The following is a 23,042-nucleotide window of genomic DNA, read 5'->3' on the forward strand; positions in this document are numbered from 1 at the left end:
CCATACACTAAATAGCACAAGTTAGCGAGACACACAACACCCAACACCGAACAGGTGAGGTGGAGAGCTGTCTGTTAGTTACAAATATTTGCAACCCTGGACAGGGGACGGACACAGCTGGCTATTCAGGGCCATATAGGGGTTGCACTTGCAAGCAGGGCAGACAGCCAGAGGCTGTGGGAGGCAGTGATTGTAGTAACAAGGGGGAGGGATGCCCCTGCTTTCCCTTAGGAGGATGTGACTGGCTTATCTGAGTGACAAGAAAGTGAAATCTGTCAGCTGAGGACTGGGTTGGGTGCAGCTGGTCTGGCTGGCAGGGCAACTAGCCAGGTGGGATGTAACCTCTCCTGCTGAGTACAGGGCATAACTGGTGAGAGCAGGGAACTCACAGTTAGGCTTCAGGGGACCTGTAAAGCAGCACCTGAAATCTGAGACCTGTAGTCAGCTCTACAGTTATTTTATTTGTCTTACCTTATTTTATTTTTTTGCTTTTAAAGTCCGCACCTTTGGCATATGGAAGTTCCCAGGCTAGGGATCAAATTGGAGCTGCAGCTTCCGGGCTCTGCCAGATCAGAGCCACATCTTCCACCTACACCACAGCTCACAGCAACACTGGATGCTTAACTCACTGAGTGAGGCGAGGAATGGAACTGGCATCCTCATGGATACTAGTTGGGTTCTTGGTCCCCTGAGCCACAAGGGGAACTCCCACTAGAGTTTTAGAAGTAGGCCCTGGTTATCTGCAGGGGTCCTAGGACAGTTTGGGGCAGACCGGTCAGGGTGTGTGTGTGTGTGTGTGTGTGTGTGTGTGTGTGTGTGTGTGTGTGTGTGTGCGCGCCCTTCCAAAGGGATCTACAACAATGGGACCGTCACTCACTTGGGCACACTGGAAAGGGCATGAAGGGGCACCCTGCCTTCAGAGAGGGAGGGGTGCTGGCTCATCCTGGCTATTTGCCAAGGGGTAAAGTGATGTGAGGAGGGGCCTGGCCTAGGGTGTTTGTGGATTGGCGCAGGAGGGGCAAGGGAAGAAGTGAGGACCAGTAGTCAGGCGCCTTTGGGCAGCTGCGGGTCTGGAAATTTCGTTCCCTGGCCAGCCTCAGTTTCCCCAAACGGCTCAGCTCCTCAGGCCGCACGCACTGCACAGGTCCAGGCGGAGGCCGGGGCCCTTCAGGGTGTAGGGTGAAGGCTGCGCCGAAGTGCAGCAGCGCGGGGTGGGGAGGGGCGGGTCTGGTCCCTGGAGTCGGGAGTGGGGGAAGGCGGGGAGGCAGGCGACCTGGCAGGCGGACTGAGGGGGGCTGCCCAGGGAGGGGGCAGGTCCAGAGAGGGTGCCGGGCCGGGTTGCGGGGCGAAGTAGGGGCCAGGTCGGGTCGGAGGAAGGGGAAGGGAATGGGCCGGGTCTGAGGGTGCATCCGACAGAGGTTCCCAGGAGCGACTGGTGAAGAGCTGGTGGAGGGGATGAGTCCCGGAAAGAGCAGGGGCGGGACAGGGTCCGGAGAGGGGGCGGGGCGGGCGGCCGGGGAGGGCGCGGCCAGGAGGGGGGTGAGCTGGGCGGGTTTGGGCGGGGGCGGGCCCGGGGACTAGGCGGGTTCGGGGAGGGGGCTGGTCCCCGGCTGCCCCAGCCTGGCCGGGCGCGGAGCTGGGCGCATGGCGCCGGGCGCACGGCGCGGGGGCTGCGAACAAAGGGCCCCCAGCGGCGCAGAGGGGACGGTCGCGCTCGGACCCCAGCCCTGGCCTGGCCACGGCCTGGCCTCCCCCCGGGGCGCGGCGCCCCTGCGGAACTGGAAAATGTGGGGCGCCCTGTTCCAGCCGCTGCTCCGGCTTCTGCTGCTGCTGCTGTCGCCGCAGGACGGCGTGCGCGCTGCGCAGCCCCAGACCTCGTGAGTAGCCCCAGGCGACAGTGGAGGCTGGCCACCTTCTTGAGGTGGGGGCTACGGAGTTTGGCTCAGAGAGGTGCAGCGACCTGTCCAAGGCCACACAGCCTCTGGGCTGGGTCGGATCTAGAGTCTTGACTCCGGACAACCCCCACAAGACATACTGGGAAGGGAGGCAGCCTGAGGCTTAAGAAGTGGCCCGTGGAGATACAGGGACTCCTCAGAGTTAAGGTCTTGAGGCCACCCCCATCCCATCTCTCCCCCTTGGTGTGTGACCAGAGCTGACTTCTTGGGTGGCGGTTTCGAGTTGTAGGTGGCTTGAAGGTAAGAGGTGCGTGTCTTGGCTGAAAAATGGAAGGAGAGACCTACAGTTCAGTTTTCTGTGGGAGGGCATGGGGGGGTAGGAAGTGTTTGTTTTGCTTCTACATTTTTCTTGAAGTTTGCTTACAGAGCTTCTGGTGGGTTGATACAGTGAGGAGGTGAATTAACTAGCTGCTAAGGAGACTCCCATGAGTTGGCTTCATAGGAAATATTCTCAGACCTGCCAAGTTGGGTGAGCCCTGCGAGGTTGTGGGCTCAGGGGGCCTGCCTCCAGCTGCCCAGGCTCAGCCGTTTAATCCAATATGGCCTTTATGAGCCTTGTTCAAGCAGCCCTTGTATAGGAGTTCCCAGAAAACAGGTCAGCAGTGAGACTAGGTGGGTGGAGGCTCCTTTGCCACACAGTTTGAAAAGTAAGACACCGGACTGCAATTGAAGCCTGGGGATTTACCTCCCCTGGGCCTTGTGCACTTGGAACCCAGCAAACTTTTGTCCTGATGCTTTCAAAGCTGGCATCCCTTAGAATAACAAGTCTGGAGTTCCTGCTGTGGTGCACAGTATCCTCAGCGCGTCTGGCATGCTGGGATGCAGATTCGATCCCCAGCCTGGCACAGTGGGTTGAGGATCTGGTGTCGCTGCAGCTGCAGCGTAGGTCGTAACTGTGGCTCGGATCTGATCCCTGGCCCAGGGACTCCATATGCTGAGGGGCAGCCAAAAAAGAAAAAAAAAGAATAGCAATTCTCAACCATGGGATGGTTTTTGTCTTCCTGGGGTCATTCAGCAGTGTCTGGAGGCCTTCTGGGTTGTCACGTCTAGGGGGAGGCCAAGTTGCTGGAATCTGCTGGGCGGAGGCCAGGGGTGTTGCAAAACATCTTACCATGCTCAGGACGACCCCACCACAAAGTATGACCCTGTCCTCCACGAGACAGCCTACCTCGTAAGGACCAAGCTCAGAGCCGTGTGTTGCAGACTTTTAGTAGTTGTGTTTTTTTTTTTGTTGTTGTTGTTCGTTTTTGTTTTTTGTCTTTTAGGGCCGCACCCACAGCATATGGAGGTTCCTAGGCTAGGGGTCGGATCAGAGCTGTAGTTACTAGCTTACACCACAGCCACAGCAATGTGGGACCAGAGCCGCATCTGCAACCTACACCATGGCTCACAGCAATGTTGGATCCTTAACCCACTGAGTGAGGCCAGGGATCAAACTTGCATCCTCATGGATGCTAGTCAGGTTCGTTTTCACTGAGCCACAACGGGAACTCCTGTGTTGCAGACTTTTAAACAGTTCTCAGGAGTGTTTGCCTCTGATTAAAGTTGCCCCGAGATATTACCTATTAAAAATAAAATAGAGCCTCCATGCTGGGAGACACACAAGTGACCAACCCAGGGTTCCAGGTTGACCTCTAAGCCAGATCCATGGTCCACCCAGCCTGAAGGATCTCATTTTAGGAAAAGCCCCCCAATACCCACTTCTATGATCTATGTAATTTTTTTTTTTTTTTTTTTGCCACCCCACGGCATGTGGAGTTCCTGGGTCAGGGATCATATCTGAGCCAGTTCCTTAACCCATTGTGCTGGTCTGGGGATTGAACCTGCATCCCAGTGCTCCAGAGAGGCCATTGATCCTGTTGCACCATGGTGGGAACTCCTGATCCATGTGATTTTTGTGTGAGGGATTCTTGATGCCCGGAACCTCCATGGATTCGCACACTATTGTAAGACCAGTACTGTCTATACTTTACCAAACATCATCTTTCCCAGAATGGGACCTTCTAAGACCAGAGGATGAGAAGCCAGTGTCAGGCCGATTGCCTGGGGTTGCATCAGGTAGACAGTGATCTGCGGGCAAGCACTCTAATGGCTGCACTTCCTGAGCCCCAGGCAGAGTTAATTCGATCGAGGCAGGTTCTTTGGGCCTTTGGGCAAAGCTGCTGACTCATCTCTGGATAAGGACTTTAGAGTGCCCAAGGAGAATGAACATGTGGACTGTGTATTTCTTCTACACTCAGCAGGTTCTATGTAGGAGGCCCTAGGGGTCATCTGGGAACTGGAAAGAAAGATTCTGTCCTGAAAATGGCCATTTTCCCATGCTGCAGTGCGACAGGACATACGGGAATCCAGGGTCATTGTCAGAGCAGGTCGGTGTTGGAGATACTAGTACTTGACATGTACATTAGGTGATTATGTGCTCCAGACACTAGTTACATACCCAGAATCTTTGCATGCTCTGCACTGTTGAGGCCAAACACTGCACAAGGGATCCCAGGGCCATTGCATCTCCTTCTGGTCAATGCTGGAGCCAGATGCTGCACACCACATGTGAAGCAGGGGTCTTCCCAGGCTCACGTGAGACAGCACACATCCATCCCAGTGTCATTGTACTCTTTGTTACTGGTGTTGGACAGAACATATATGACACAGGGTCAGTACACATTGTGGTCAGTGCTGGATCCGGACAAAGCATCTGTGAAACTCAGGGTCATTGCATGCTCTGCCTGGTGCAGTTACTTACCTAGGATCAACGCATGCTCTGTGCATGGCTGAGGCCAGACACTGCACATAGAAACCCAGTCATTGCAGGTGCATGTAGGTGCTGGAATCAAACAGAACATTGGTCTTTACTGGGTTTAGCCATCGCTGGGCAGTGCACCTGTGAAACCAGGGTCTTTGAACACTCTGCTCAGTGCTGGAGTCACATAGTACATGATATGTCTCCAAGGTCCTCTTAGTGAATGGTGTGTGGTAAGGGTCTACATTCATCTCTTTGTGTTGGGGACTGGGGGTTGTCCCAGAGAGGTTTTTTTTTTTTTTGCCACAGTGTGCAGCTGCTTGATGTGGGATCTCAGTTCCCAGACCCGGGATTGAACCCAGGCTGCAATGGTGAAAGCACTGAATCTTATCCACTAGAGCACCAGGGAACCAGACAGAGAGGATTTCGAGAAATAAAAATCTCTCCTAATCTCAATGTTTTCCCTGTTCCAGTGTTTTCCCTTTCTCCTGTTTCCTTTGGGTGCCTGTAGTTCTGCACTGTTGGAATCAAGCTGCCTGTGCTGCCAGGCTCTTGGCATTTGCCATTGCACTATGAGTGGGTCACATAGTTATGGATGAGGCTTTGTGATTTTCCCCAGAAGCCTGCAACATAATGGGATGTGGGAGCTCAGGGAGGAACTATGCCTCCAGGTCAGATGCCCTAAGGGGACCCCAGGTCCCTCTCCTGTTTGGTTGTGTGATCTGGTGCACAGTTCCTTCTACTTCTGCAAGGTCAGCTTTCTTGTCTGGAAAGCAGGATAATGACACCTCTCTTTCAGAAATGTCTTCACAGTCAAGCTGAGGATTTTCAGAAAGAGAGGGCTCTTTTTTTTTTTTTTTTTTTTTTTGTCTTTTTGCCATTTCTTGGGCTGCTCCCGTGGCATATGGAGGTTCCCAGGCTAGGGGTCTAATTGGAGCTGTAGCCACCGGCCTCCACCAGAGCCACAGCAACGCGGGATCTGAGCTGCGTCTGCAATCTACACCACAGCTCACGGCAACGCCGGATCCTTAACCCACGGAGCAAGGCCAGGGACTGAACCCGCAACCTCATGGTTCCTAGTCGGATTCGTTAACCACTGCGCCACGATGGGAACTCCAAGAGGGCTCTTTTGAGTCCATTGTTCATGGTGCTTTTCCTGTTTCAGGCCATTTAGTAGTGCTCTTGTTCTTTTTCCTTTTCCTTTTTTGGCCATCCTACAGCATATGGAGTTCCCGGGCCAGGGATTAGATCCCAACCACAGCTGCGACAGCTGTGGCAACTCTGGATCCTTTTAACCCACTGTGCTGGCCAGGGATCGAACCTGCATCCTGCAGAGATGCTGCTGATCCTGTTGCACCACAGCAGGAACTTCCAGGCTCATGTTCTTAAAATTAATGCTGCAGAAAGTTCCTTGCTTCTTTCCACTGGGTTCCAGAGTCTGGCTGCCTGGATTGGCACCTTAGCCTCTCAGTGACTTGATTTCTCTGTGACTTAATTTTTGACTCTGTCAGTGGGAGGTGTTAGCTCTTCTCACAGAGTGGCTTCGAGGATGACGGGAGAGAGTATTTTTGTTTGTGGGTACAGTGTGTGCAAAGGTTCTGTGGCAGAAGGAGCTGAGAAAAAAGGCCAGGGTTCCTAATACAGAGATTGAAGGGGGCGTGGTGCTGGGCAGATCCAGAGAAGCCGGATTCTCATCTACTGGAGGGACTTCAGAGGTGAGCAAGCTTCAAGGAGCTCACAGGTTTGTAGGTGACACAGACACATAAAGTGACAGTGGCATCAGGGTGTGGTCAGGCATAGGTGGGAGTCCACCCAGGGTGCACCCTGATTCAGCCAGGTGACAGTGAGGCTAGGGGTGAGTCAGACAATTTTTGGCCTTCACTGTGGTTTTCCTTTTCTGCAGGGGCTATTTGATCGCCGCTCCCTCTGTCTTCCGCTCAGGAGTGGAGGAAGTCATCAGTGTGACCATCTTTAACTCCCCAAGGGAAGTCATGGTCCAGGCTCAGCTGGTGGCCCAGGGCGAGGCAGTGGCACAGACCCAGGGTGCCATCCTGGGTAGGTCCCCGGGGGTGCTTGACCAGGGCTTTCTCTCTACCTTGCAAAGTGGCCTTTAGGGTTCAGGCAGTGCTGTTATTGCTTTGCTTCCATCCCACCCTACAGGAATAGGAAGGCAGGCTGCATTCTCCCCACTTTACAGATGGAGAGAGTAAGACCCAGGAGGGGCAGGATAGCAGCTCAGGTTCAGTGGGGTGCAGGTCTGGATAGAGGTGGGCACTGTTTCCTGTCAACTTTGGCTGGAGGTGGGAAGGGGGCCCAGAGGGAATCTTGTGACCTTTTCGGACCTTTAGCTGAGCTTCTAGCACCCTTGTGGTGTTAGACCCAGACTGGGCTCATAGCCACCCTGCCACTGAGTTGAGCTCAGGCCCTCAGCCAGCCTTTCCCCTGCTGTCCATCGTAAACTGCAGATAACAGCAGCACTGGCCTCCTGTACAACGGTGGTGAGGGCAGGACCCTGCCTCAGGGCCTGTCGTCTAGCAGGGCAGGTTACTCGTTCATCACACAGAGTGTGGTGCAGCCAAAGGAGACGCCAAGATGATGTCAGTCCGCCTTGGCCAACACGGCAGCCCCTGTCCTGGGGAGATGTGGGAGAGGCTGGCTTGGAGTGGAAACTAGGATTTGGGTAGGCAGGAGGGGTGCAGGTAGTCCTCATTCCATTGGTCAGTCCTGAAATCCAAATCAGGCTGGCTTCAGCAACAGAGAATTTACGGATCTCAAAACTGGAAAAGCCCACTGACATCCCTGGCCCAATCTCCCAGTTCTGCTTCTGGATGGGTCTGTATCTCCCCAGAGCTCAGAGGGAGCGTCAGTTCCAGGACCTTTGGGAAAAGTCCCAGGATCCCCCCTGATTGGCTCATGTTAGGTCATGTGCTCAACCCTGAAACAATCCCTGTGACCAAGGGGAAGGCCTGTGCTGATTGGCCCATTTTAGGTCATGTGCTTGTTCCTGAACCAATCACTATGCCTAGGAGGAAGGCCTATGTAGATTTGCACAGAGCCCCAAGAAAGATGGGCAGAAGCCCCACTAAACCTTATGAATTTGGACCTGGACAGGTGGCTCCTCCAAGAAAATCGAGCTTCTGCTAGCAGGAAGTAGAGGAATGACACCAGAAGGCAAAATCAGTAGATGCCTAATCAAGTCCTGAGGCCGAAGAGCCTGGATAAGTATCAGGATGACAAATGACTTAATTTGGGTAGGAGAGAGGGTGATGGGAGACAAGTTAGATCCACTGGAGTGAGGTCCGCTGGGGACCTCAGTCTCTTCTTCTTTCTCTATCTTCCCTCTTCTCTCTACCTTTTCCCTTGTTCCTTTCTCCTCTACCTTTCCCTCTACCTTTCCCCTTGTTCCTCTCCCCTGGAGCTTTCTCTTTGCTTCCCTCACAGCTTACCTTGGGCAGGGGCCAGGGGTAAAGTGAATTAAATATGCAGGCTGGCCAGGTTTCCCCTGAATAGCTGGGCTTTGTCTATCCCCTCTGGTCTTCTGTACTTGCCAGGATGGAGGAAACCTCTCACTTCTGCCAACCCCAGCCCAGCCCAGGCCAGACCAGCATGACCCAGGGTGTGTGTTTGTCAACAGAAAATCCCTCCGAGTTGAGAAAGCCCCTGTTTGTAAGGCTGCTGCTCAAGGAGGCTGGAAAACACAGCTCCTGATTTAACTGTTTACATTTTATTTTCATTTTTTTTTCTTTTAGATAAAGGGACAGTCAAACTCAAGGTAAGCTATGAATTTTTACAATCAGAAACCTTACCCTGGAAATAAAGAATTGAATTGGAACAAGAGATGTTGCATGCGTTGGGAGAAAAATCATTAATGTAGGGAAAAAGTTTAGAAAAGGAGAAAACTCGCCCAGAATCCATTCCTCATACTTTTCACTTTTTCATATTTCCTGTAAATCTTTGTCCCCACAAAGACGTTTTCTTTCGGGAGTTTCCATTGTGGTTCAGTGGTTAACGAACCCGACTAGTATCCATGAGGACTTGGGTTCGATCCCTGGCCTCGCTCAGTGTGTTAAGCTATAGTGTAGGTCACAGATGTGGCTTGGATCCCATGTTACTGTGGCTGTGGTGTAGGCTGGAGGCTACAGCTCCGATTCGACCCCTAGCCTGGGAACCTCCATATGCCGCGGATGTGGCCATAAAAATACAGAAAAGAAAAAAGACATTTTATTTCATAGTTGCAATTAAAAGGCATATTGTGCCTTTCCTGCTGTTTTCTCTCAATAGGTTGCATAAACATACTTCCATATTTCCAAGCCTCTGTAATTATAATTTGCATCCTATTGTAAATAGCATTCCACTGCATATCTTTTATATACTAACTTACTAAAAAAAACCCCAAAAAACCCAAAAACCAAAAAAAAACTTACATTGCTTGTACACAGTTAAATTTTTTGTTTGTTTGTTTTCAGTGTTTTGATAATATGGTCCAAAAGTTGAGAGCATCTTTGTGCATAAAGCGGTATTAGTATTCTGGATGCCCTCCTTAGGCCGAGTACCCTGACAGTAGAACTACCAGGTTAGGATCCAAGCCTCTTTCTGGGTCCTATTTTGTCTTAGAAGACACAACAGTGCCTGTGCTGTACATTACACATCATCTATACTTTAGAGACCAAATTTCCAGCAGCTGCACTGGCATTGAATATTTTGACTGTAAAATTATTATACATAACAAACCACATGTAGGTAATTCTCTGACATGGGTTCCTTTTAAACTGCAGTCCTTGGATTTCAAGGCAGTTGTAAGCCCCCAAATTGTTGGCATTTTCTGCATTAGCGTCTTTAACGCTTACCAGATGCTCAAAGGAATCCCTGAAAGAAAGGGCTAAATAGAGAATCATTCTAGATTCTAATGTGCTCTCCCCCAGTGATCTGAACCAAGTCCGAGGTTGTTCCTCTCCCACTGGAAGGGATGTGTCATTGGGGTCTAATTGCTGTGGGGCAGCGCTGCTGTCAATATTGGAATTCTTTCTCTAGAGTTGCCTCCCCGGGGGCGATTTAAACAATGTTTGGTTGTCACAACTGGGAGGTAGGGGTGGAGGGGAGTTGCTACTGGCTTCTAATGGGTAGAGACCAGGGATGCTGCTCAACATCCTACCATGCACAGGATGGCACCCCGCACCCCAAGGTTGGACCAGCCCCAGATGTCCACAGCTGGAAAACCCGGGATAAATACCAGAGCCACCCTTGCCAGCTTCCTGTGAGCAGATCTTCTGCTTTCTTGTGAATCAGAAAGCAGGGCTGCTACAGACAAGGGTTAAGATTATGTATACCCTGTCCCCAACCATTCCAACCACTCTTGGAGTTCCCGTTGTGGCTCAGTGGGTTAAGAACCGGACTGAGTATGCATGAGGATGTGAGTTGGATCCCTGGCCTCACTCAGTGAATTAAGGATCCGGTGCAGGTCGCAGATGCGGCTCTGATCTGGCATTGCTGGGGCTGTGGCGTAGGCTGCCAGCTGCAGCTCCAATTTGACCTCTAGTCTGGGAACTTCTATATGCTGCAGGTGTGGCCCTAAATAAATAAATAAATAAATAAAAAAGAAGACACTCTTCACAGAACAGATGCTGTGGATTTGTATAAGAAACTGATGAAGGGCCGTGTGACTCTGAGAGAGGGGCCAGGGGATCGTAACACTAGACTGGAGACTCTCAGAAGGGTCTCAGATCCTTAGTGTTTAGAATGGCTCTGGATGAGCCTTTTTTGTTTTGTTTTGTTTTGGCCACAGCCATGGCATGAGGAAGTTCCTGGGCTAGGGACTGAACCCGAGCCACAGCAGTGACAATGCCAAATCCTTAACTGCTGGGCCACCAGGGAACTCCTGGATGAGCCTTTCTAATGTGGGGGGTGGGTGGGGAAGGATTCTACCCCCAGCCCCTAGGGGACACGGGCAGTGTCTGGAGATGTTTCTGGTTATTGTAACTGAGGATGAGGATGCTACTGGCATCTAGTGGGTGGAGGCCAGAGAGACTGAGTGGAGAGTGGGTGATGCAATTCAAGTTAGATCCACTGGAGTGAGGTCCACTGGGGACCTCAGCCTCCTCTTCTTTCCACCCTTCTCCTTGTTCCTTTCCTCTGCAGTTTTCTCTTTGCTCCTCTCACAGCTTACCTTGGGCAGGGGCCAGGAGTGAAGTGAATTAAGTATGTTTAACACTCTGCACTGACAGGATGCCGCCCCCCGCCCCCCCGCACCATCCCCACCACTGCAAAGGATAATCCAGTCCTAAAAGTCAGTAGTGCCGAGGTTGAGAAACTCTGCTTCGTGGAACTATGGTGTGGGCATCAGACAAGAGAGAAGGTGCTCTTGTGGGTATAGGACCCTCCCCCTCCTCAATTCCCTGATCACTGTCCCACCCACTGTTCAGTCCTGCCTGCCTTGGGGACATAAGCATTTCCAGGTACACATTTTGGAAGCCAGTCATTGGCTGCCATGGGCAGGCCCTGCCCAGTTTGTCTTGTTTTTCTCATGTGCAGCAAAGATGCTGGTTAGAAGCCCTTGGTGGAATTTTCAAGAAAGCATACCTAAGCCTTTGTGATTTTTTTTTCCTTTTCATGGCTGCACCTGAGGCATATGGAAGTTCCCAGGCTAAGGGTTGTATTGGAGCTGCAGCTGCCGGCCTCTGCCACAGCTGCAGCAGCAATGGATCTGAGCTGCAACCTATGCTGCAGCTTGAGGCAATACTGGATCCTTAACCTACTGAGCAATGCCAGGGATTGAACCCACATCCTCACAGAGACAACTTAACTGAGGTCCTTAACTGAGCCACAATGGAAACTCCAAGATGTTTGTTTTATTCTGACCCTTCCTCCCCTTTCCTTCCTTCCCTCTCCTCTCCTCTCCTCTTCTTTCTTTCTTTCCTCTCTTTCTTTCTTTCCTCTCTCTTTCCTTTCCTTTCCTTTCCTTTCCTTTCCTTTCCTTTCCTTTCCTTTCCTTTCCTTTCCTTTCCTTTCCTTTCCTTTCCTTTCCTTTCCTTTCCTTTCTTTCCCCGCTGCATATGGAAGTTCCCAGGCTAGGGCCTGAATTGGAGCTGCAGCTGCTGGCCTATGCCACAGCCACAGCAATGGCAAGTTCCCAGCCACGTCTGCGACCTACACCACAGCTCATGGCAAGGCCAGATCCTTAACCCACTGAGTGAGACCAAGGATCAAACCCTTATCCTCGTGGATACTAGTCGGGTTCATTACTGCTGAGCCACAGTGGGAACTCGCTATTTTGCTTTTTCTGTGTACCAGTGTCTTAAGCACCTATTAACTCCCAAGCATGAAGTTGGACACATCCTTGGCGGAGGGGTGGGTCAGGCAGTAAACTCACAATTACAGACATACGATCACCTCAGAAAGTAGTAAGTGTTCTATTTGACTTTAAAATATGCCGGAGAAAGAGAGTACTAATGAGTGGGGGGTAGAGCCACATATTATATGGCAGCGAGGATCCTTCTGAGCTGAAACTGGGAGGAACCAACATGTAGGGATCTGAGGGAAGGGCATTCCAGGCAGAGGGAACAGCCAGTGCAAAAGTTTTGGGACAGGAAGAAGGCAAAAAAAGAGGCAGCCAATGGCCTGGAGTGGAGCCAGCCAGGAGCTCCCATAAATAGTGGGAGGGAGATTTCCAGTCTGTGGCATCAGCCCTCATCTGAATTCCTCCTCTTTGGATGGTTTCCATGTTCAAGAGGAATCATGATACCTGTCGCCACCATCTGTGGGTGGGTGTCTGTTGTATGCTCTGTCTTTATAGTCGTGATCACCCACCTTTACAACAATGCATCGGAAACTCAGAGGATCCTGTGACTCTGGAGGCTTTTCTCTTGGGTATACTTGCTGGATGCCCATGGAGCCTGGTGGTCTGGGACCTCCACCCAAAGCCCCAGGGGCCTCCCTGGCCTGGAGGGGTGGGGTGCTGGGCGTTCATCATGGGGGTGGATAGGCCTGCTATGAAACTGACCCCTCCACACAGCCCCCTCCAGAGGGCAGCCAGCCCCAGCGAGCTTCTTACTTTGGCTGGGCCCTGGGCCCCCTACCTGTGCTCTCAGCTTCCAATGATGCCAGCTTTGCTGGCCGTCTCTCCTGCATAGACCTCGGCCCCCAAGTGCTTGGCTGTCACTGATGCTAAAGGAATGGATGTGGATCACTGAGGTCAGGAGTGGGGGTGGGGGATCAGCGCAGTCTTCAACATTACGGAAAGACCTCTGGCTGCTGGCAGGTGCAGGATCAGGTAGGACCACCACTTTGATCAGAGACTTGATTGGAAATGGTGGCTCTGCAGCTTTGGAGACCTGGGGTGAGTTACTTCATGTCCCCAAAGGTCACATCTGACACGCTCTGTTCTCAAGCGCAACTTCTTATCCCCCAGAACCCCCACTTCCCCCCACCCTGGCACACTGCCCTCTAAGGTCCCCCCCCATCTCCCTCCTACCTGCGTGTTCCCTGCTTTTCTGGGTGACCTGGGACTTTTTCCTCCTTGCATGAAGGTCTTTGGCTGAGACCTTCAGGCAAGGAATTTGGGGTCAGAGTAAGGGGTTTATCCTCAGGTTGGTCCTGAAGCTTAACTGCAGTTGGGAGGGACTCCACAGGCCTATGAAGCTCCATCCTGAGGGTGGCAGATAGGCAGACAGGCAGGGTCCTGATGCTGTTCAGAGCAGACAGGAGGGGCAGCCAGAGAGAGGTGCTGCGGGGATGGATAGGATCCTGACATCCTTTGACCTCATCTATAAAATGGGCACACTGGCGCGAGAACCGATCAGATAATTCGGGAGGACGCTTAGCATGGTTGTTTGCTGTGACAATGATAAGGGTGTTTTCACCCCTTGAGGGACCACCCAGGTGGATGCTGACAAACAACTGGGAGAGGAACAGCCCACATTTGTTTGGTCCTAGGAATGGGTGGTGCGTGTAGCTCCCAGTATGAACTGCTGAGCATATAATGTCCCTCTGCCAGGCACCCAGGGGGGGCCATGAGCATTGTATTTATGGCACGTGATCTCATCCAGAGAGTTGTAACTTTGCTTTGCTTTAATCATAAAAGGAGCTTCAGTAGGTTATGACTCACATGCGTGGCTGTTCCACTCATTATTTAAAAAAAAAATAAGGGGAGTTCCTGTTGTGGCTCATCAGAAATGAATCTGACTAGCATTCATGAGAAGGCATGTTTGATCCCTGGCCTTGCTCAGTGGGTTAAGGCTCTGGTGTTGCCATGAGCTGTGGTGTAAGGTCGCAGACACGGCTTGGATCCTATATTGCTGTGGCTGTGGCATAGGTTGGCAGCTACAGTTCTGATTCGACCCCTAGCCTGGGACCCTCTGTATGCTGCGGGTGCAGCTCTAAAAAGACAAAATAAAAAGGAGGGGGATTATATAGGGTAGCTTCCATTCCCTGAATGCTGCAAATCTTGCCCTAGAAAAATTTGAACTCCAGGGCCAACCCTTAAGACTGCACTTTTTGTTTGTTTGTTTTTACCACTTTAAGCCTTTTAAAGTGGACAATTTGATGGCATGTAGTACATTCACAATGTTGTGTAACCACCACTCTTAGCAGGTTCCAGAACATTTTCATCACCCCAGAAGGAAATCCTGTCCCCATTAGCTGTCACTCCCCATCCCCCATCTCCCACCAGTCCTGGGTACCCACTCATCATTTGCTGTCTGTATGGATTTGTTTGTTCTGGACAGTTCATATAAATGGGATTGTATAATGTGTGTGCAGTGAGACAAAACACAGAGGCACACACATTTTATATATATATATATATATGAGATATGTAAAAATATGCATATATATACATGTACATATTCATATGTAAATGTGTATATGAAGGGGCTGGGGTCTCCGTCCCCACCAGCTCACCAGCTATGACTCCATTTGGGTAAGATAGGAGATGATTTTTGTAGCTCTGCAGGGGCGAGGATATCTTCGCAAGCTTGCAGTATCAGGAGAGGAGAAGGCTTTGTCGTGTCAAGCTAGACCAGTGTTTTTCAGTCTTGGCTGTTGACATCTGAGGCTTGATCCTTCTTTGCTGTGGGGGTGTCTTGTGCATCGCAGGGTGTTGAACAGCATCCTTGGCTTCCACCCACCAGATGCCAATAGCACCCACTCCCCAAAGCTGTGACTCCCAGAAATGTCTCTAGATACTGCTGAGTATCCCTTGGGGGCACAGTCACCTCCAGGTGTGCACCCCTGCCCTAGACCTTCATGCTGCTTTCCTAGCACCTGGGTCTGTTCTAGGGTGACACCCCCTGCCTTAAGCTCCGTGCTCTGCCTGCAGGTGCCCGCAGGCCTCCGGGGCCAGGCCCTCCTGAAGGTGATGGGTCTTGGCCAGGGGGCAGAGGAGGGCCCTCTCTTCCACAACCAGACTTCGGTGACCGTGGACGGCCGGGGCGTCTCTGTGTTCATCCAGACTGACAAGCCAGTGTACAGGCCCCAGCACCGAGGTGGGCGGCTGGCGTGGGCCGGGCGGGAGGGCTGGCCACAGCCTGGAGCTGCCACACACCACTCTCCTCTCTTCCAGTGCTCATCAGCATCTTCGCCGTCACCCCAGACCTGAGACCAGCTACTGAGAAGGTGAGATCGGCTTCTAAAACCATGTGCGTGGAACACACCTACTCTATGTGGGTGGGTCTGCTTGGCCAGGGCCACCATCAACCATTGGCCTTTCTCCCCTGCCTCTTCCAGTTTCTACCTCCATTCTCGGTTTCCTCCCAAGGCTCCATGTCCCCTGGGGACCTGCGGGCAGGGGAGGGGGCGCAACTGTATGACAGAGGGAGGCAAGAGTGTTGGGGCATGCTTCTATGGCCTATCATTTGATAGCTGTGCATTTATTTAACATTTATTAGAAAGAAAGTAAAACTGCCACTTCAAACCTACCATTTCTCCTTCAAAATAAATACATACACGGAGTCCTCCTGTGGTGCAAATGGTTAAGGATCCAGCATTGTTACTGCAGTGGCCCGGGTCACTACTGTGGCATGGGTTCAATCCCTGGCCCAGGAACTTCCACATGCTGTGGGGGTGGCCAAAAATAAAATAAAAAATACATAAATATAGCCATATATAAGAGGTATTGCTTTTCTCTTAACTTTTTGTTTAGAAATAACTTCAGATGTAGGGCAAAGTTGGAAGAACAGCACAGAGAGTTTCCTGCAGGCCCTTCATGGAGCCCAAGAGTGGCCCAACTTCCTGCAAAGGGCTGGGCAGTAAATATGTTTGGGTCTGCAGGCCAGAGGGATTCTGTCGTGGCTCGCAACTTGAAACCACCCAGATTGCATAAAATCAGCTATGGACAGTACATGGATGAATGAGCGTGGCTGGGTGCCAATAAAGTTTTATTTGCACAAGCAGGCAGAGGGTCGGATCTAGCTCAAGGGCCATAGGTGGCCTAGCCCTGATCTGGAACAGGGGTTCTCAGTCTGGAGTGTGCCTCTGAATCTCCTGGAGGGCTTGTTCACACACAGATTGTTGGGCCTTCCCCAGTATTTTTGACGCGGGAGCTTTCTGGGAGGGGTCCAAGGGTCTATATTTCTAACAGGTTCCCAGCTGTAGCTGCTGCTCTGGTAAGCCCACTTTGAGAAACATAGATCTAGATTCACCAATTACATACATTTCACTGCGTTTATGTGCTTTCTTCTTCTTTTTTTGTTTAATACTATTGGACTATAGTTAACGTATTTATTTATTTATTTTTTTGGAGTATTTACATTTAAAAAATTTCTAAAAGTTTTTAAATGGGAGTTCCCTGGGAGTTCAACAGTTAAGGATCCTATGTTGTTACTGCTGTGGCTTGGACTATAGTTAACTTACAATGTTTATTAGTTTCAGGTATATAGCAAGTGAATCAGTGATACACACACACAGCCATGCTTTTTTTCCATATAGATTATTACCAGCTATTGAGTAGATGTCCCTGTGCTGTATGATAGGTCCTTGTTAACACATTTATGAGCTTTCTCTCTCTTTTTCCCTCTCTGTATATATCTATATACATCCATCTATATATATATATATAGTTATAAAATTATTTTAATGAGAAATCATTTGAGACTAATCTCCCAATATCACTTTGCCTCTAAACACTTCTGCTGCTATCCTTTAAGAACAAGAACACTTTCTCATGTAGCCAAAGTACAATCATCACATTTAAGAATTTTGACATCAATCCAACAATATTATCAAATATAAAATCTGTATCATTCCAATGATGTCCTTTATAGCATGTTTCTTTGCTGGTCCAGGATCTAGTCCCCGACCACCTGTCAGATTTAGTCATTGTGTCTCTTGCATCCTTTACCCTGAATCAGTTCGTTGGCCTTTCCTTGTGTTTCATTGCATTGACTCTTTTGGGGAGTCCATGCAGTTGTTTTGAAGAGCGTCCCCTAGTGGGCCGGCCTGCTGGCTGGTCCTCTGTGATCAGGTTCAGGATGTGTGTCTTGGGGCAGGATCCACAGGAGCTGGGCTGGTTCTCCCTGGTGCAAATCCCAAGGCCCCTGACATTGGTTTGTTAGGTTCCTGGTGATGTTAACTGCGACCAGAGGTTCAGGGAAAGTCAGACTGGTTTCTCCCCACAAAAGTCACTGTTTCCCCACTGTAACCAGTACATAATCTGGGGGGGGGGGACACTTGAGACTGTGTGAACACCCTGTTACCGGTCACCATGCCCACTCTCTTGTTTTAGCATCCACAGATGAGTCCCAAATTATATGATTCAAAACTTGCTGTGATGCTTGCAAAGTGGTGATTTTTCCAACACTGTTGCTTCTTCTATATTATTAGTTAGTATTCCGCTACAAAGAGGTGCTTTCAGAAGTGCCTTGATTGTAAAGGAAGAGATTTAAATAAACTGTACACACACGTAGGAAAGATGGGAATACAGTCTGGGGCTACTTTAGTTGAGGGACCACGGAGGGGCCTCATGTACGACACTTACTGTGTGCCAGCTGCTGTTCTAGCACTTGGGGCACATGACTGAGCAGAGCCGACCTGCTTATAGTCTGGAAAACAATCCTGCAAAGTTCCCTGCTGGGTCCCTGGCTAGAAGCATGGTTCTGTTGGGCACACACAGCTTTTTCTTTCATCATCCTGAGTTTCCAAACTGCCTTTTCATTGGATATTTTAATGCACTTGTCCACGTTTTTGCCACAGCCTTTCAAACTCACCTCTATGCCCGAGTTCCTTCTGCCAAAGGAAGGCTTTGAACCCAACTGCCCCCTCCTGGTGGACATTTGCTTGTTTCCAGGGTTTGGCTATTGTCAGAAATGTTGCCATGATTGTCTTTATGCTCGAACCTTCTTTTCCACTGGCGTGTCCTTCCATAGGCTCAGCTGGACCCCAGCAGTGGGATACCAGGGTCTATAGCCAGGGCAGTGTCGAAGGCCTTGGTTGTTGTGTGTTTCTGAATGGATGGTGCCCAGATGTCGGAGGGAACTGTCTGCCTACAGCCTTCCCTGGGGAAAGGGCTAGGGAGTGAGACTAGTTCATGTGATACCAGCTCCTGCCCAGTGTCCAATTTTTGCCAGAAAGGGCTTCATGCAAATGATGGCAGGAGAAGGCCCTGGATGTATGCCTGCAGCTGCCTATTTTCCTCTGAAAGTTGGTTGAGGTTCTTGACTGGGTGAGGCCCGAGAGGAATAAACCACAGGACATTGAATTAAAAGTGCAAAGCTTGGAGTTCCGGTTGTGGCACAAAGGAAACGAATACCACTAGGAACCATGAGGTTGTGGGTTCGATCCCTGGCCTTGCTCAGTGGGTTAAGGATCCAGCGTTGCCGTGAGCTGTGGTGTAGGTTGCAGACACGGCTTGGATCTGGCATTGCTGTGGCTGTGGCCTAGGCCGGTGGGTACAGCTCCGATTTGACCCCTAGCCTGGGAACCTCCTCATGCTGTGGGTGCAGCCCTAAAAAGGACAAAAAGACAAAAATAAAATAAAATAAAATAAAGGTGCAAAGCTTGGAGTTCCTGTCATGGCTCAGCGGAAACGAATCTGGCTAGTATCCATGAGGATGCAGGTTTGATCCCTGGCCTCACTCAGTGGGTTGAGGATCCCATGTTGCTGTGGCTGTGGTGTCGGCTGGCGGCTATAGCTCTGATTCAAACCCTAGCCTTGGAACCTCCATGTGCCTCTGGTGTGGCCCTAAAAAGACAAACACACACACACACACACACACACACACACACACACACACACACAAGTGCAAAGCTTCCCAGTGTCTTTGGGCTCCATACAGACACCCCTGAGCTGATGCAGACTGATCCATATGCACAGGGCCAGCTGTGCATGGCCACCAGGCAAGACGTGCTTCTGGGATCAGGAAGCATAGCTGTATAAGCAGTTACCTGCATTGGAGACAGTGTCGACTGTTCAGTTGGCTGTTGATGGGCACCAGCTAGAAGCTGGACTCCAGGCATGTGTTGGGGTGGAGTGGTGGTTCAGGGATGAAAAGCGCGCATTCCAGGCCTTCAAGGAAGCTGGCATGAGCCATTTGAAAAAAAGCAACCCATGCAGCCTGGGACTGCTGCCTGGAGGAGCTGTCCCTGATTGGGGCCTGGGGGTACATGGAAAGGAGGGTAGGGCTGTGACAGGGAGCAAGGAACACAGAGGCTCCGGATGGGCCTGGCCACCCTAATGGCCAATGGCAATTGTGTGAGTTTGCTGGATGACTTAAGCAACAGAAATGTATTCTTTCCCAGTTCTGGAGGCTGGAAGTCTAAGATCAAGGTGTGTGCAGAGTTGGTTCCTTCCACGGGCCATGAGAGGAGTATCTGTTCCAGGTCTCCCTCCTTGGCTTATAGCTGGTCATCTTCTGTGTCTTCACACCGAATCTGTGTCCCCATTTCCCCTTCTTTTGACATCAGTCCTATTGGATGATGGGACCCATGCTAGGAACCTTCTTTTAACTAATCACCTTTATAAAGACCCGTCTCCAAATACATTCTGAGCACCAAGGGCGAAGACATCAACATATGAATTTGGGGAGGAGGAGGACACCATTCAACCCATCATAGCACCTGTGCTTGTCCCCAGAGATGAACACTCAGGGTCCGTGGAGGGCTCAGGGCTTTTGGGAGGGGTTGCTCACCGACTCTGTCTGTCTCTGTTGCAGCTGGAAGCTTACATCCTGGTGAGTGGCCTGCTCTCTGCAAGATCTGGTCTGTCTTTGCCCACCACCTGCCCTCTGCGTCGATCCCTGCCTGCCCCTGTGCCCCACAGGCTGAGACCTGGTCCATGCCTGTCCCTGGGTCCACCCTGGCTAAGCGCGTGTCTGCCCATCTGTTTGGTGTTTTTTTTTTTCTTTTTAGGGCTGCACCCATGGCATATGGAGGTTCCCAGACTAGGGGTAGAATTGGAGCTACAGCTGCCGGCCACTGCCACAGCAACATTAGATCCGAGCCCTGTCTGCCACCTACACCACAGCTCAGGCTACTCCCGATCCTTAACCCACTGAGCGAGGTCAGGGATGGAACCAGCAACCTCAGGGTTCCTAGTTGGATTCGTATTTGCTGGGCCACAGTGGGAACTCCTGCCCATCTGTTTTGTAGATTTGCATACAGCTCCCTAAATGTGGAAGCATGTCAGCCCCTTATGCCTCCTTGTCCTCAGACAATGCCCTTCTGTGCCCCAAGCTTCCTTCTGCCCCGTGTAAATAGCTAATCTTGCAGTCTGCCCTCCCGCTTGTCCTGCCCTAGAGAGAGGGCTCAATGGGCCCGCATGCGCACTGGACACACACACAGACACACACACACAGACACACACACACACACGGACACACACACACACACACGGGGACACACACACACACACACACACACACACACACACACACGGGCTGCCCTAAACTTACTGCATGTCGCCCCCTGCAGGACCCTCGGGGCTCACGGATGATGGAGTGGAGACACTTGGAGCGCCTGTGCTGTGGTAATTTTCTCTCCCACCTTCTCTCCTAATTCCTTCTGCGGTTTGGGGGCTGCACGTTTGGGTGGCAGAGGCCATAAACCTTCCAAGAAACTTGAATGTGCTCTGTCTGGGCACCTGCCGCTCCTTCCCTTCAGCGTCGGGCGCTCTGCCCTCTTTACTTGGTGCCTGGGATCCAGCGGAGGCTCCTCCCATCGCTCGAGACCTTTCTAGCATATCCAGGCCCCGTTTGTTGGGATCCCCCACCTTCCTCCCAGTGCAGGGCTTCCTCCTCTTCGTTCATCGCCCAGCACGAGACATTTCCAGCTAGGAATCAGAAGGGTTTGCTTCAGCTGAGGAGCCGGCATTTTTTCTTTCTCTATGACAATGAGGGCCGGTAACCACATCTCCCTTTGTATTTTGACCCTAAGGGAAGTGGAGCCCCATAGGTGGGATGTGGGGAGACTGAGGACAGCTGTGCACCCTCAACCAGAGAAGTGCACAAACATGACCGGCCAGAAGTTGTGACTTGGGGGGGCCCTCAGTGAGTGATGTGTGTCACACATGCCTCCAGGACCCCTCCTCATATCCACTTCCCTCTTCCTGATTCTGAGATGCCTGGGGAGGGCTGCCAGGTAGGGACAGGGCTTATGTGATTCTCTGTCACCTAGGGAATGACTCGGGTGAGGAGCAGAGTGGATAAGCTGGGTGGCCCGTCTCCCTGGCTTGTCCAGCTCACCACTTGCACTTGGCCTTGGCCTCAAGGCTCCCCAAGGAACCCAAGCTGTCTCTTGCTGCTTCTCTGCCTCAGCTTATCGAGGTGCTTGTTCTGCACAGACCCCACCAGCCTCAGGTGCCTCTGGCTTCCCTGAGGGATGGGGGAGGCGCAGAGTCTCCAGGGAGCCTCTGCCTTGACCTCATTGCCAGATGCCAGGTTCTCTGCACATGCACTTGCCTCAGCATAAGCAGGTATCTCTTGTCACACAGGCATCACCAACATGACCTTCCCCTTGTCCGACCAGCCAGTACTGGGAGAATGGTTCATTTTTGTTGAACTGCAAGGCCACGTGTACAATAAGTCCTTCGAAGTTCAGAAGTATGGTAAGTTGGTAAATCTTAGGATCCTAGGATTTCAGATCTGGGAGAAACCCCAAATGACACAGATGACAAGGGGGAAGATGGTGGGAGCCTTGTTCACCAAGAGCTCAGTAGAGCCAGGCACCATGAGGAGGGCTGGGCCATTGTCATGTCCTTTAAAAAAAAATTGCGGTAAAATATATGACTTCATATGAGTAGACTCATATAGTATTTGTCTTTTTTTGACCGGCTTATTTCATTTTGCATAATGTCCTCAAGGTTCATCCTTGCTGCAGCATGTGTTAGAATGTGCTTTTAAGGCTGTCATTTTTTTTTCCTTTTTTCTTTTTCTTTTTTTGGCCTAGCCCATGGCATGTGGAAGTTCCTAGGCCAGGGATCGAACCCGAGCCATAGTAGTGACAATGCCGGATCCTTAACTGCTAGGCCACCTGGGAACTCTTAAGGCTGTCACTTCCTTTTGTTCTTTTATCCTCATCCTGAACCCATGAGGCATCTCCATTTTATAGATGGGGAATCTGAGGCCGAGGGAGCCATTAAGGAAATTGCTCCAGTAACAAGCTGGAGAGCGAACCTGGGGCAGAGCCACGTGCTCTGCTTCTGAGCTAAGATTCTCCGTTATGAGGTCAAGGGTTTCTCTTCTTTTGACGAGGAAGGACTTGGAAGGATCAGCCATAGAGGTCAGAGTCATGAGCTGCAAGCAGCAAAAGCCAAGTCCAGACTCAGCAAAATGAAAGGGATTTAGGGGCTCGTAACAAACTCTCAGGACCAGGGACTTCATGTTTCCTCTTATCTGTTCCCTGGCATCCATCCTTTCCCAGGCTGTACAGGGTGACGAGATGGCTGGATACGTCCAGGACAGCAAAGAGTGACCTGCTCCAGCTGCCAGGACACTCAGAATGCCCCTAGTGGGTCCAGGAGCCTTGCCACTTTTGTTTCCCTGGGATGGGCTGGAATTGGCTGCACTCAAAGCAGGTGGCCTAAAATTGATGAGACACAGCGCCCTGAGACAAACAGGGTGCTGGTCCCCCAGAGATAGGAAATAGATACGAAGACCAGCAAAATCCTCCAAGAGCTGCCTGTGCTCAACAAAACAGGGTGTGGATTCCCATGGCATGAAGGCCCCAGAGTGGCCTTTGCCGTTCTCCTTCCCACACCTCTAGAACCCCTCTGAGTGAGGCCAGGACCCCAGTGGCAGAAGCCACCTGCCTCCCTCCTCTCTGCTCTCTCTCTTCAGTGTTGCCGAAGTTTGAGCTCCTTATTGACCCTCCCCGGTATATCCAGGACCTGGACACATGTGAGACGGGCACTGTGCAGGCCAGGT

General features: G+C 51.2%; 1 protein-coding gene across 14 annotated transcripts in view; it reads left to right on the forward strand.

The window, feature by feature from the left end:
• The first annotated feature begins 1,608 nt into the window (after nucleotides 1-1,608).
• CPAMD8 (C3 and PZP like alpha-2-macroglobulin domain containing 8) overlaps nucleotides 1,609-23,042 on the forward strand; it is a 106,010-nt gene continuing 84,576 nt past the window's right edge. For 6 of the 14 annotated variants that reach the window (XR_014837432.1, XR_014837431.1, XM_085012454.1 and 3 more), the window contains exons 1-9: nucleotides 1,609-1,877; nucleotides 6,599-6,750; nucleotides 8,445-8,467; nucleotides 15,008-15,173; nucleotides 15,251-15,303; nucleotides 19,836-19,853; nucleotides 20,593-20,647; nucleotides 21,611-21,724; nucleotides 22,956-23,040. Coding sequence is in view for 10 of the 14 variants with exons in the window: in XM_085012454.1 (XP_084868580.1) it covers nucleotides 1,645-1,877; nucleotides 6,599-6,750; nucleotides 8,445-8,467; nucleotides 15,008-15,173; nucleotides 15,251-15,303; nucleotides 19,836-19,853; nucleotides 20,593-20,647; nucleotides 21,611-21,724; nucleotides 22,956-23,040 (899 nt within the window). In the remaining 4 variants the exon portion in view is untranslated. Of the gene's footprint in view, nucleotides 1,878-6,598; nucleotides 6,751-8,444; nucleotides 8,468-15,007; nucleotides 15,174-15,250; nucleotides 15,327-19,835; nucleotides 19,854-20,592; nucleotides 20,648-21,610; nucleotides 21,725-22,955; nucleotides 23,041-23,042 lie in introns of all 14 variants that reach the window. The other 8 variants (XR_014837433.1, XR_014837434.1, XM_085012458.1 and 5 more) reach the window with 2 other exon arrangements.

This window comes from Sus scrofa, chromosome 2, assembly GCF_054392235.1.
Source record: "Sus scrofa isolate SSC_HxYL_T2T_F1_AM1 chromosome 2, Sscrofa_HxYL_maternal_Yorkshire_Landrace_v2.0, whole genome shotgun sequence".
In the NCBI taxonomy this organism is placed as follows: domain Eukaryota; kingdom Metazoa; phylum Chordata; class Mammalia; order Artiodactyla; family Suidae; genus Sus; species Sus scrofa.